The sequence below is a fragment of the Conger conger genome, chromosome 19, assembly GCF_963514075.1.
Source record: "Conger conger chromosome 19, fConCon1.1, whole genome shotgun sequence".
Lineage (NCBI taxonomy): Eukaryota > Metazoa > Chordata > Actinopteri > Anguilliformes > Congridae > Conger > Conger conger.
Window position 1 is genome coordinate 21,540,133 of NC_083778.1, and position 13,285 is coordinate 21,553,417.

The 13,285-nt window shown below is 47.3% G+C and overlaps 1 protein-coding gene across 1 annotated transcript; it reads left to right on the forward strand.

The window, feature by feature from the left end:
• The first annotated feature begins 320 nt into the window (after window positions 1-320).
• LOC133118856 (epiphycan-like) lies at window positions 321-12,385 on the forward strand. Its single transcript, XM_061229113.1, has 8 exons — window positions 321-354; window positions 1,253-1,469; window positions 6,306-6,465; window positions 7,506-7,719; window positions 9,242-9,400; window positions 9,788-9,990; window positions 10,660-10,755; window positions 12,215-12,385. The coding sequence occupies exons 1-8, from the start codon at window positions 321-323 to the stop codon at window positions 12,383-12,385; spliced, it is 1,254 nt and encodes a 417-aa protein (XP_061085097.1).
• The last annotated feature ends 900 nt before the right edge of the window (window positions 12,386-13,285 follow it).

Below are 13,285 nucleotides of genomic sequence, written 5' to 3' on the forward strand. Positions count from 1 at the left end.
CACAGGCCCCGGTGGAATTTCGAGCCTGCTTGCTGGGACGGGCCGAGGAGATCTCTCATAAAGGCTCTCTGTCAGGCCCTCCCCCCCCCCCTCGCTGAGCCCCTCTCTCCCTACGGGGCCGAACCGTCCGCATCCCCCCCCCCCCCCGCTTCCCCCCGCTTACCGACATCTCTGGCGCCTCTCCCCACACTCTCCATCAGACAGTGTTGTCTGCCCCCCCCCACCGCATGCCCCTAAACAGAGAGCCCCCCCATACCTTGTCCATCGCGAGATAAACGTGCGTCTTCCTCCGTTTCGGATTGCCGTCAGAGACGGGCGGAATGGCGCCCCCCGGGGGAGAGAGAGCGTCCGAGGGTCAGCGCGCTGCCGGTCACGGCTCGTCTCCCGGCAGAGTCCCGCGGCGGCCCCGACCGAACAGGGCAGGAGCTTGTGTTGCGCGGGTTGTTTGTGTTTGCGCTGAAAGAGCCCCAGTGTAACGCCGCGCCGGGGGGCTCAGCTTCAGGGATCCGCTTGTGCTCAAACCGCCCCGGACCTCACAGTTTACTCTCCAGTCTCAATTGACCTCAGTTTTTCGCGAAAATGCGCCGGGGGGTCATTTCACTCAGCCCTGTGTACACACAAATCCAGTTCTCAAGAAATTGGTGAATATCATAAAATGCAAAGCGAGTGGTTTGAGCTTTGAGATGGAAAAGACCAATTACTCTGGTCGGGGGTGGGAGGGGGGGGGGGGGGTGTAAATTAATACACAATGAGTGTGAAGGATTGTGGGATTGCCAGACACAGAGGTATTTTAGGTGTGGATTTCGTGCTTGAGGCCGGCGGTTTGCTCGGCTCGTACCGGTCCACCTGCGACCTGCCCTGGGGCCGTCACCACGCTCCAGTCTCTGGGCCTGCGATGGCAAACCTGTAAAAGCCCACAAAGCGGAATTTACATTCAGCCTCCAGTGATGTCGGCTAAGCGGTGAACTTTGCCCTTTCCTGTCACAGCGGTGCACTGAACCAAAAAAAAAAAGAGAATCTACTCTTGTTAAATGCAGTGGTAATATTGGATCGCCCTGGGGCGTCAGGTGCAGAAACAGGAGACAGGAATGATTCTGTATTTTAACTTCGCAGAGGATCTAAAGGGCTTTCTTCTAGAGACCTCAATATTGGTCTCAACCTTAATTTATGAATGTTGTTGGTTTTCCACCATCGAAATCGACAAAAAACACGCCTCCTGTGTAACGGATCTCTCTCTCTGTCTTTCTCGTAGGGAGGATGATGAAGACCGTGGTATGCCTGGTGTTGGGACTCTTCCTCCAGGGGGTGGTGGTAGCTGGGCTCTCCAGACACGTACGGCAGGTGGACCTCGACACGTACGACTCGGCGAACTACGACGTCGATCTGGAAAACCTGACCTTGGAGACGCAGGACATCTACGACTACAATGGCGCATTGGCTATCGATGAACCGGAGGTAAACACGCTCTCGCAAATACTCTCGATTTAGTGTGGATTTTACCGTGGTTTTAGTTTTGACTTGTGGTGTGGCTGTGGTGTGACTTTTGGTTTTTGTTGATGTGTATGTCTCCGGCCTCGGCTACGGTTTAAATTTTTTGGTGTGGTCCTGATTTGGGTCTTTGCCATGGTTTCAAGATTCAGTTTCAATCGTGGTCTTCATTTCAATAGTTTTAGTCCAAGATCTTGTTCTGGTTGTGGTGTTCATTTCAATGTAGTCTTTGTCCTAGCTCTGGCCTTAGACAAGCCTTTATTTCGCCCGACACCAAGACTGGGGCCCTTCACGGACAGATGACATAAAAACGGTCTGCCAGAGTCATCCCACTTTTTGGTGCCTGCCCGTTATTGAGTCACATCCTGGCTACCTTTGAAAAGCGTTATTATTACCGGCGATCTCGCGTTTCCACAAGCACGCAACATCAACACCGGGGTAGGAACTTCGATGTGTAATACGACTTGTAGACGCGTAACCAGAGACGGAGTCGACCGCCGCGGTGGAAATGTGAGATTCTGCCTCAGATCAGGGAAAGCGGCCACTTGTGGCATTCCGAGCGGACTGTGAAACGGAGGAGGTGAGGAGCAGAGAGAGAGAGAATAGCTCCCAGATGTCCCAGCTTTCCGTGAGTGAGGATCACGGCAGCACAGTGCCTCTCCGTCACGTGGGGCTGCTGCACACTCACTCCACGCTCTGGGTTCTGGTCCAAATGGATGTACCGTTACCCTGAAACCTTTATCACAACGGCCCAAGACTGCAGTGCAATTCTAATTCCAGTATCTATCGTTACTTTTTTAAGTTTTGGTGGATTTTGGCCAAATATCAGAGTTCCATTTGAAACGGAGCTATTGCTATGAGTACAGTACATAACATACTTATATTTCTGTGAAGATAACCCAGGAACCAGGCTGCCACATAACACCCCACTGTAGAGCTGAACCAGGCTGGCTCATTATAGCCCTTTCCCACTGTAGAGCTGAACCAGGCTGGCTCATTATAGCCCTTTCCCACTGTAGAGCTGAACCAGGCTGGCTCATTATAGCCCTTTCCCACTGTAGAGCTGAACCAGGCTGGCTCATTATAGCCCTTTCCCACTGTAGAGCTGAACCAGGCTGAACCAGGCTGGCTCATTATAGCCCTTTCCCACTGTAGAGCTGAACCAGGCTGGCTCATTATAGCCCTTTCCCACTGTAGAGCTGAACCAGGCTCATTATAGCCCTTTCCCACAGTAGAGACGGAATCAGGCAGGCTCATTAAAAAGTTGTCCTTGAAAAAATCATATAATCTCTCCCTCAAACTAGTTATTGGCTGCGATTCGCAATGACGTTGTGCTCCTCTATCCACTCGATGACCAATCCCTTCCGTTTTAAACTTCCAACGCAGATGGAAGTCGTAGTCCCAAAGCCCGCAGATGTTGCTCGACTGAAGTAGGTCAGAATCAGACACACAAGCAGGCTGTGCTCACGGAAGGCAATGACCAAATGAATGATGGAAACCGGCCTGGAACCTGAACTAAGTGGGCCAAAGCTCTGGTCACACAAAACGCTCCAATCCGTGCCAGGCAAGCGCCCAATGCAGGTACCTGGGCTTGCTTCTGACTGGTCAATTTAAAGCCATAAATCTCTGACTGAACCCACGAATCAGGAAAGAGGAAAGGCCTTTGCCAAAAGTGGCCTTTGGCTCAGACAGAGGTGGAAATTAAAGTGGAGCATCTGCTAAGCAGGTTTGGAAGGAGAGCACTATAACAGCCCTTTCAGAGAGAGCTTGGGCCAGTTTCTGCTCTTTTTTTAAAAATGAAAATGAGCAGCAGGAGTGAATTCTCCAAAGCAGCACTCAAAGCCAAAAACCTCTAAACTGATCCGTATGTTGGCCGCAGTTAGACAACCCCCATAATCCCCTGGACATTCAACGCCTGTGACAGTTCTGACACACAATATCAAATCGGCAAAAGTCAATAGCGCTGATTAACAAAAACAATCGGTCAGTAAGTCAGTCGAGCTAAGTTTGACACCGCAACGCTGACGACAACCTTCTTCCGCGCACAGCACTTCCACAAAAGAATACAGACATCCAATCGGGGACGAATTATCTTCACAAATTACATCATGAGATAATATCGGCTTAATCCATTTGGAAGCGCAAATGAGTTTAAGGTGTAGCCACGTTTGCCCTGGAATGAGAAGAGGGGTGAATGCCAAAAAGGACAGGAGCACGGGGAGAGGGGGGGGGGGGAGTCAGAGGGGGCTGACAGGAGTCCAGGGACTCCCTGTTTGTGCAGTGCGGTTTTAAGACTTTGTCACTAAACTCTTAGTGACAGCGCAGAGATGTTTAGGGGAACGTGGGTTCTGTCTGACGGGTCGCAGGGGGAAGGGCATTTCCGTAGAGTGTTGAGTTTCGGTGGGAAACGAACGGGAGCGAAGTCTGCCTGCCTACGGGACACGGTCCCCCGCTCAGACCTCGCTCGTCCGACTCTGCGCTCCTCTCCACTTCCCGTCGCAGATTTAAAAGATAACCGAGATCCCCACTCTACTTTCATCTCACCGTGAGCCACTTTTCCAAGCGGGGAAAGCACCGCCGAGATCACATGGGACAGTTCAAATTGTTGCTTTGAATACCCTGCAAAAAGGAGCATTCTAACTCACCACACAAAAAACACAATACAGTTCTGTCCTCGATTTTTCTAAAATGAGAATTTGGTCTTCGATTTATCTTATTTTCTTCTGTATTAGTGTGAGCCAATTTGAGATTTCCAAAAAACTAAATCTTACCGAGAAATGTCTGCAATTAAATAAAAGAACACGAAGTAATAGACCACTTTTCAGATAAAAACTTGATCAAGGCTATCTGGGATAACCTGGAAAGCTAGAAGCAAGCGAGACAGCCAGTCTGCAGAAGAACTGTGGCAAATTCTCCGCTGTGTCTGGAGCCAACCCCCCAGCCCGTTCTCTTAGGCACATTGTCCCGCAGTTTCACAAGAGAACTGATGCAGTTTTAAAGGCGAAGGATGGTCACCACAAACATTGATTTTTTACTTTACTACTCTTCATAGTGCATTTCAAGATTCAATGGATCTTTGCTTTACAGGATTTTCTTACATGCGCCTCAGACCTTTGTACAGTACTGTATCTTGTGCAGATTTCATTGTTTCACATTAGAACGGATTTTTGCAACATGGCGCTGATTAAGCCCATATGTGATAGAAATGCCTTCATTTTCTTTTTTTCAGGTTTTGTTCTGGTCCGTTTTTTGTGCAGGAATAAGAGCGTGTATTCAGCTGCCTCAGCATTGGTTCAGATTTTCGGGGTGGTATTCCCTGGAGGGGATACGCTTCGAACAAGTCCTTTTGTTTGCTCATCGTCATGTTCGCCAATATCAATTATATGAACCCAGCTAACCTCTGAGCTGAGATCAAGTTTTTTTTTTTTTAATTGGAGCAAGAAAATCATTTTCATATTCAGTGAACAGTGCACAGAACTCATGCACACACACACGCACGCATGCACGCACGCATGCACACACTCTCACACACACACACACACACACACACACACACACACACACACACACACTCACACTCACACACTCACACCATATGCATATCAAACATTTACTGCACACAACCCCACATGCATGCACACACACACACACACACACACCATATGCATGCTAAGCATATACTGCACACACTAATGCATGTTCACTCACACAAACACACACTACACAAAGTCAAGCATACATACCTATAACCAACACACAAGCAATCACACACTACAGACACACACATGCATGCAAATGCGCACACGCCGACCACACACAGGCACACACTATACATGCACAAACCATGTCTGCTTGTGCATGTAGGCACACAAACACACACAATCACACAAACTTACAGCACATTCTTGCACACAACACACACAAACTCGGCACTTATTCACACAAGTGAAAATACTCTGAGCCTGTTTCTGCATGTAAGCAAGAGTGAGAAGCATGGTATTCTTGGACCCGGCACTAATTTGGGAATGAGGGAAAAAAGCGCAGAAGTGGTGCATGATGGTGCAGATGTTTGGGCTGTGGCCCTACTACAGGGGCTGTGATGGTGCAGATGTTTGGGTCATGGTGTGGCCGTTACAGCGGCTGTGATGGTGCAGATGTTTGCAGAGAGAGCAGTAGAGAGAGAGCAGTAGAGAGAGAGCAGCGTGTGAATGCCCCTCAGTACGGAGGGCCGGGGATGGGGCTGGAGGGACACATGTATTAGCCTCACTTCCTGAGTCCATGTTTTATTTACTCCTCTCTTTTTTTGGCATTGGGGGGGAGGGGGGGGGGGGGGGCGTCACACTGAACAGGCCCCTGCAGACTCCTGAAAGCCTCCCCTTGTTGCCTCACCGATCTACAGGTCCCCCAAAAACCTCCCCGAAGAGAGAAGCTCTGTGAGATAAACTTGACTGTGGTCGGTCACTCCAGTGCTACACATTTTTATCTGGGTTTTGTATCTGTAGATGGGAGTCCAAACCGCTCGCGTTGCGTGCCAAGTTTGCTGCCAGACCGAGTAAAATGATCATCTCTTACAATAGTAACATTTTAGCGCTGGGGTGAAAATATCAGCCAAGTAGTCGCAGCCAACATGAACAACATTTGCGAGGTTCTTGTGGAGTCTGCACTCGGTGTTTTGTATAATATGATTAATCGGCGAACGTGCCGATAATGCACACTTTCCCATGCGCACTGTCCCATGCACACTTAAAGAGCTCCTGCGGGCTCTGTAAATAGAAATACGAGTTTTCCTGTTACCGTGTGTGTCTTGGTTCCACAAGGACCACTGCCACAGAGGAGTGGATTCACAAACGGCAGAGAGGCGGAGCGGGCGGTCGCTGCTCTCCGAGACGCAGCGTGAGTGTGCAGCGCCCCCGTGTGGCCAGAGCCGGGACTGTGGGGCAGCGGCAGCAGCAGCAGCCCCAGCTGGTTGACATCAGGGTCTGTGCAGGCCAATGCCGTGTTGGCAGTTTTGTGAAAGTGCGTCCTTCACCAGCGACTCAAACGTGGACCTGTTTTTGCTATACAGCGCTGCTATTCAACTTTTCTTTTCTTTTTTTTTCGCTCTCCAAACTATTCCTGGTGGCTGAGCAAGAGGGGGCTAAAACTGCCTCCAAACAGACAACTTCAGACTGGAAGCTCACACTGAATAAAGCTCTGCAGCTGCTGAGAGACATGAAGATGGGACTTGAGAAGCCACACTACTGAGCACAAATCAATGCAAAAAAAAGAAAGAAAAATTGTTCATATTTCATTTGATCTTTTGGTCCTAAATTTACAAAACAATGCCCTCTTGTCAATGTTCCCGATGGGGGCAGACCTGCATTATTTCCAGGGCTGTTGTGTATTTCAGTCACCGATCCGTGTTAAAGGGCCAGGTTTACCTTTAATCACTCACACCTTTATAGTCTGAGAGGGAAGAGGTTTGGGAGGGACCATATGGGTGGCGATGGGGGTGGGGGGTGGGAGGTTGCGCCAATGACGCCAAATTGGCTGCAGCTAAACTGCGCGATACACAGCTCATGATTTGAGCCAGTCTCAGGGCTTTACTACGAGGAATTCCTGTTCAATGACGCAGGGGCTGACTGCACATGGTCAATCCACCAGAGGAACTGAAAAGTGTTAGTCTGGTTCTCCGCGCCCTGAAATAAACCGCGCTTCTGCTTTTAATTTATTTAGTATTTCATTGTATACGCATCTGGTGTGTTGTATGTCAACACTGATGCGGCAAGTGACATTACCTAGACATGCCAAGTGAACTGACGTCAGTTCCAGATGTCAGCTATCGACATAAGCGCCTATTAATGTTTACGCAGTGCTTATGAATGCGCTATGTAGTGCTTATAAAGGAATTATATAGCTCTAATGTAAGAGCCTTCAAATAGTGTTACCATGTAAATAATATTAAAGGTGTAGGTGCGGACTGGCACTGACTGAATGATTCCTGGCTGCGGGTGATTTAACGGTGTCTCTGCTTGCAGATAGAAATCGGCACGCTGGCGCCCCTGGTGGACAGTTACCAAGCCTCCACCGCCTCCCTGGAGGAGGATGACGACTTTCTACTCAGGCCCTTTTCCTCCAGCGCGTCGAGCGCGTCCAGCGCGTCCAGTGCGAGTGCGTCCAGCGCCTCTAGCGCCTCGAGTGCGTCCAGCGCCTCTGGGGAATCCGGGGTCCTGATGGGCCCTGACACTGGAGGTCAGTAACAACCCTGCCTGCAATACTGTTCACCTGTACCCAAGCACTATTCACCCGCGAAGGCCCGTCCACACCACCTAACCGACATTATAAACACTTACCATTCGAAGACTGAAGGCTGGATATTCTCCTCAGCTCTCTGGGTCTCTCCCGATTGCACGCTGGCTTCTCCCACTGCAGACTAACCGATGGAAACAGTGACAGAAAGTATAATTTTTACGCCATGTATTAAATGAATGGCAATATTGCAAAACAAGATACATTCAAGACCCGCTGTGTTGGTCTAATGCTCGCCATAGCACCTTCATGTTCTCTACAGAAAGTTGTCCATGGCGTAGTAGTGTGTCACACATCTTACACGCAATTAAAATCCTCGCCAAAAATCTCACGAGAAGCAGTATAGCTATGAGGAGGAGCTGTTCATTAACGGTCGACCAGATAACATAATTCAAAAATATAAAAATGATTGAAAGGCTAAATTAACCCACTGGCATAGGCTATTGTCGAATGAGCTATGAGAGTTACATTTCCAGTAATATATTTTGAATAATAAAAATGTTAATTAACGTTACAGCCAGGTAAGTTTAGCTTCATAACTATGTGAGCTAGCTAAGTTACGGATAAGTTTGGTAAAGACATTAGCTATTTTATCCGCTGAAATAGCTCATGTTAACCGTAGTCGGTTTGCCAGTATAAGCGTAAAACAGGGCGAATGAAAATTATGACCATGTACAATGAAATACTCACATAGAGGGACATAAATTGATTTGAAATGCCAACTCACCACCAAAAAAATCGGAATATCTCTGAGTGACCGCGTAACGTCAAACTCAATACTCCTTTTTGTAATGAGTAACGAGACGACTACGTTGAAATTGTTCGCACGCGCAGCTACGCCTGCACCAAGCAGTAATCGATTTAGGGGCAGCAAGTTTAAACGCCATTTTAAAAGTTTGCTGGCTTTTTCAGAATAGCAACTCCGGGTCCTACGGGCTGCAGTGTCTGCAGGTATTTGCTCCAACCATACACACTAGTACGACACCTCCTGATTTCACGAAGTATTTTACCTGCTTGGTTCAAGAGCTCATTAGCTACAGTGAAATCAGGTGGTGGAGTGCATGGTTGGAGCAAATTACTACCGACACCGCAACCCGCAGGACCTGGAGTTGAGTAGCCTTGAAGTGTTGACTCAGGAAGATCACTTGAAAAAGATTCACTGTTCAAAATGATTATTCGTTGTTCATTGATATTAGTTTATGATCATTATTAACTATTAGCTACAGCAAATTATGAAAGGTGTACGTTAAATAAAATTTAACCAGTTCCTCTGGTGTATTTCGAGAACAATAGTCATCCTTTCACTTTTAACCTGGAAGCTGTGAATGATGTAAAAGTTATGTAATTTTCAAGTTACTATGCATAATAACAGGTGCTGCAGTCTGTCTAAATGTTGCTGTAAATGTGTCAGGCCAAATACGCCTGGTTGAGTAAACTGGCCCCGTGCCTCCCCCACCTGTGCCAGGTCTGCCCACCTGTCTGCTCTGCACCTGCCTGGGGGGGTCGGTGTACTGCGACGACACAAGGCTGCAGAGTGTGCCCCCCCTCCCCAAAGAGACCACTCACTTCTACGCTCGCTACAACAAGATCACCCGGATCCACAAATCCGACTTCGCTCATATGAGTACGTGCTGCCGTTTTACTTCACGAAGCCACCAAAGAGGGGTCAAGGGTCAAGGGTCAAGAAGTAGGCCTTGAGGCTGGGGGTCTCTGCCCCCTGCCATGGGTCCCCAGACATTTTTTTTACATTCTGAATTATTTATTTATTCATTTACATTACAGTTAATTCGTCGACGCTTTTATCCAAAATGACTTACAGTTGATTACACTGAGCAGGGGTCACTCCTGGAGCAATTTGGGATTAAGGGCCTTGCTCAAGGGCCCGACAGCTGCACTGATCTTATTGTGGCTACACCGGGGCTCGAACCACCAACCTTCCAGGTCACAGTCAAGCACCTAATCGCCACTATTAGCCACTATTTGTTTTATTTTGTGTGCCCTATTGCCGTAGACAACCTGAGGAGGATCGACTTGACCAGCAACCGGATCTCGGCGATCGACGAGGACGCCCTGTTCGGCCTGCCGGCGCTGGAGGAGCTGGTGGTGCGGGAGAACAGCCTGGCCCGGCTGCCCGCCCTGCCCGCCACCATGAGCCTGATCGACGCCAGCCACAACCACCTGGGCGGCAAGGGCATCCAGAACGAGGCCTTCAAGGTCAGACGGAGCGCCACGCTGTACACAGGAACAGGTCCACTTCAACTGTCACAGAGTACATATGAGCCCAAAGGGTAGAGTTGACTTAACACTGAACATTTTACTGTGGTGAAAAAAGTTCATTTTAAAACTTTCCTTTAAAAGCCCACAAGCCATTACGTTAACATGTAGCTATTTAGCAGACCCTGCTGTCCAGAGCAAATGAAAAAAGGTTAAGGCAATGCCAGGTTTAGAGGCAATGCCAAGTCATCAGTGTGGGACCCCTGCTGTAAAAATCCAGCTATGCCGGCTTGCCCAGCTTGAAAATTGAGCTGGACAAGCTGGTCATAAAGCTGGTCTAGCTGCGTATGAACTGGTCATAAAGCTGGTCTAGCTGCGTATGAACTGGTCATAAAGCTGGTCTAGCTGGGTATGAGTTGGTCAACCAGCCAGTGCTGTAAGCCTGTCTGAGCAGCTGTTTGAAAGCATAGCTTAAGCTGGTCAAAATCATGTCAAGCTGAGAGCTGGTCTGAACTTGAGAAGTTTTTTTCAGCAGGGACAAATAGATTGGCTATTTGTGTCTTCATGGTGATGTTATACTCTTTTATTCCTGAGACTAACACTGATGTTATCCATTTTTTACATCGTGGTAAAAAGCACTTCACGTGTCTGTAACGGACCATTTTATAGGACATGCACGGCTTGATGTTCCTCTACCTGACCGACAACGACATCGGCTACATCCCTGTGCCTCTACCCGACAGCCTGCGCTCGCTGCATCTACAGGTATTACCTGCGTCCACAGCCTTCTCCGTAAAACCGCTCTGCGCCAGCGCTCTCATTTCTGGGTAAATACTGCCATCTGGTGGTGGTATACAGCACTGCCACTAATACGGGAGAGCAAAGTCAATAAACATTTAAAGCAAGCTGTTATTGATTTGCCTGCTATGTGAACCAACTGGGCTATGTTTGAGTGACATTACGTTGCATGCTGTGCAGCATGGATTTAGAATGGATACATCGATTTTTAAGCTTGCAATTTATAGAATATCAAATGGGTCAGAATTGTGAGCCTCAAACATCTTAATATGTAAACCACATACTGTTACCATGCAACATGTGAAGTATATTAATGATGTAATTCTTTTGCACACTGGTCATATATTCTTCTAATTTTCTGGGTTATACAAACCAGTTTCAGTGCATTACACTCACCTCCTAGAATGGAGCAGGATGGGCAACAGATTGGGGCTTTTCCCAGTGCTACCTTGGCCTGAACTAAATATAAATCATAATATAAATGTCAGACATTTTATTGTATTGTATTGCATACTATTTTTATATCCATTTTGATATTTACTTATTTTTGTAGGTAATTTGGTTACTTTTGGAATCAGCTAAAAACAATGCAACATTATCAATCAAAAGGAATTAAGTTTGATCAGTAACATTCTTCCATACTCTTTGATGAAACCTTATTACTGTATTGTTCAGTGGAGCTTGAAATACAGTATTGTGGAAAAGTCTTAGACACCTGGATAACATTCTGTATAGATAAGATTCTTTCAAAAATAATTCAATGAAAGGTCCTAAATAAACGTACTATACATTTTACATTACATTTGAGGAATTTGGCAGAATGGTTAAAAACTGAATCAATATCAGTATTTTTTGTGACCACCCTTCGGCGTTAAAACTGCGTCACTTCTCTGAGATGGCCAACGCTGTCCTGCAGTTCTATGAGACAATCAGCAGGGAGGTGGTTCCAAGCATGTTGGAGAACTTGCCACAGTTCTTCTGCAGACTTTGGTTGGCTTTTCAATTAAATCAAAAATGTCTCTGTGTAATTAAATCTTTTGGAAAATGAATATTTGGAAACCTCAAATGTGTTATTTTATACTAACACACACAAAAAAATAAACATATATATATAAGAAAGTGTAGGGTGCCTAAGACTTCTGCACAGTACTGTATATGGGGTTGAAACATTCATGACCCTCAATCTATTGTCTGTTTCCTGTTCTTTGTTAGCAACCAGGTCATTTATTATCTGCATAATAAATGATAATATGTACAATAATATTTCACTTCAGTTGTAGTGATTAGCCTTTATAATCATTTTTATATATCACCTTTCTGAAGCCCAAGGACACAGAACAGAGGAAAAGGTGAAGGGTGTTTTTGTGGGGCAGCTATCAGGATGCATCGTGCCGTTTTCTCATTGGTCACTCCTCATCTTTTCCAGAACAATAACATCCAGATGATGCACGAGGACACTTTCTGCAACATGAAAGATTTTAATTACATCCGCAGCGCTCTGGAGGACATCAGACTGGACGGAAATCCCATTAACCTGAGCAAGACCCCTCAGGCCTACGTCTGCCTGCCACGCGTGCCTGTAGGAGACCTGGTCTAAACACACACACACACGCGCACACACACACACACACACACACACACACACACACACACACACACACACACACACACGTATACACACACACACACATACACACACACGTATACACACACGTATACACACATACACACACACACACACACGTATACACACACACACACACAGCAAGACCCCACAGGCCTACGTCTGCCTGCCACGCGTGCCTGTAGGAGACCTGGTCTAAACACACACACACGCACACACACACACACACACACACACACACACACACACACACACACACACACACACACACGTATACACACACACACACATACACACACACGTATACACACACGCACACACACACACACACACACATATACACACATACATACACACACACACACACACACACACACGTATACACACACACACACACACACACACACACACGTATACACACATACACACACACACACACACACACACACGTATACACACACACACACACACACGTATACACACACACAGCAAGACCCCACAGGCCTACGTCTGCCTGCCGTACGTGCCTGTAGGAGACCTTGTAAAAACACACGCGCACACACACACACACACACATACACATATACACACGTATTCACGCACACACACATACACATACATGCACATGCGCGCACACACATACATATACATGCACACACATGCGCAAACACACAAGTTTATACACACACACATACGTATACATGCACACACATACACACACATATATGCACACACACACGCCACACACACACTCTCACAGCCTACGAGCAGTTCTCTCATGCTCTTGCCGTCAGTCCGGTCGCCTGCCCTGCATGTCCATTGGGGGGACACCATCTACAAAACCACAGACACGAAAAACAAAATGGAGCCTGA

Excerpts from the sequence above, each read along its gene's own strand:
- LOC133118856 (XM_061229113.1), top strand. The coding sequence starts at position 321 with ATGGCGCCCCCCGGGGGAGAGAGAGCGTCCGAGG. Across the intron at positions 355-1,252 it reads GGGAGAGAGAGCGTCCGAGG|GGAGGATGATGAAGACCGTG; the intron begins GTCAGCGCGCTG and ends TCTTTCTCGTAG. Across the intron at positions 7,720-9,241 it reads GATGGGCCCTGACACTGGAG|GTCTGCCCACCTGTCTGCTC; the intron begins GTCAGTAACAAC and ends CACCTGTGCCAG.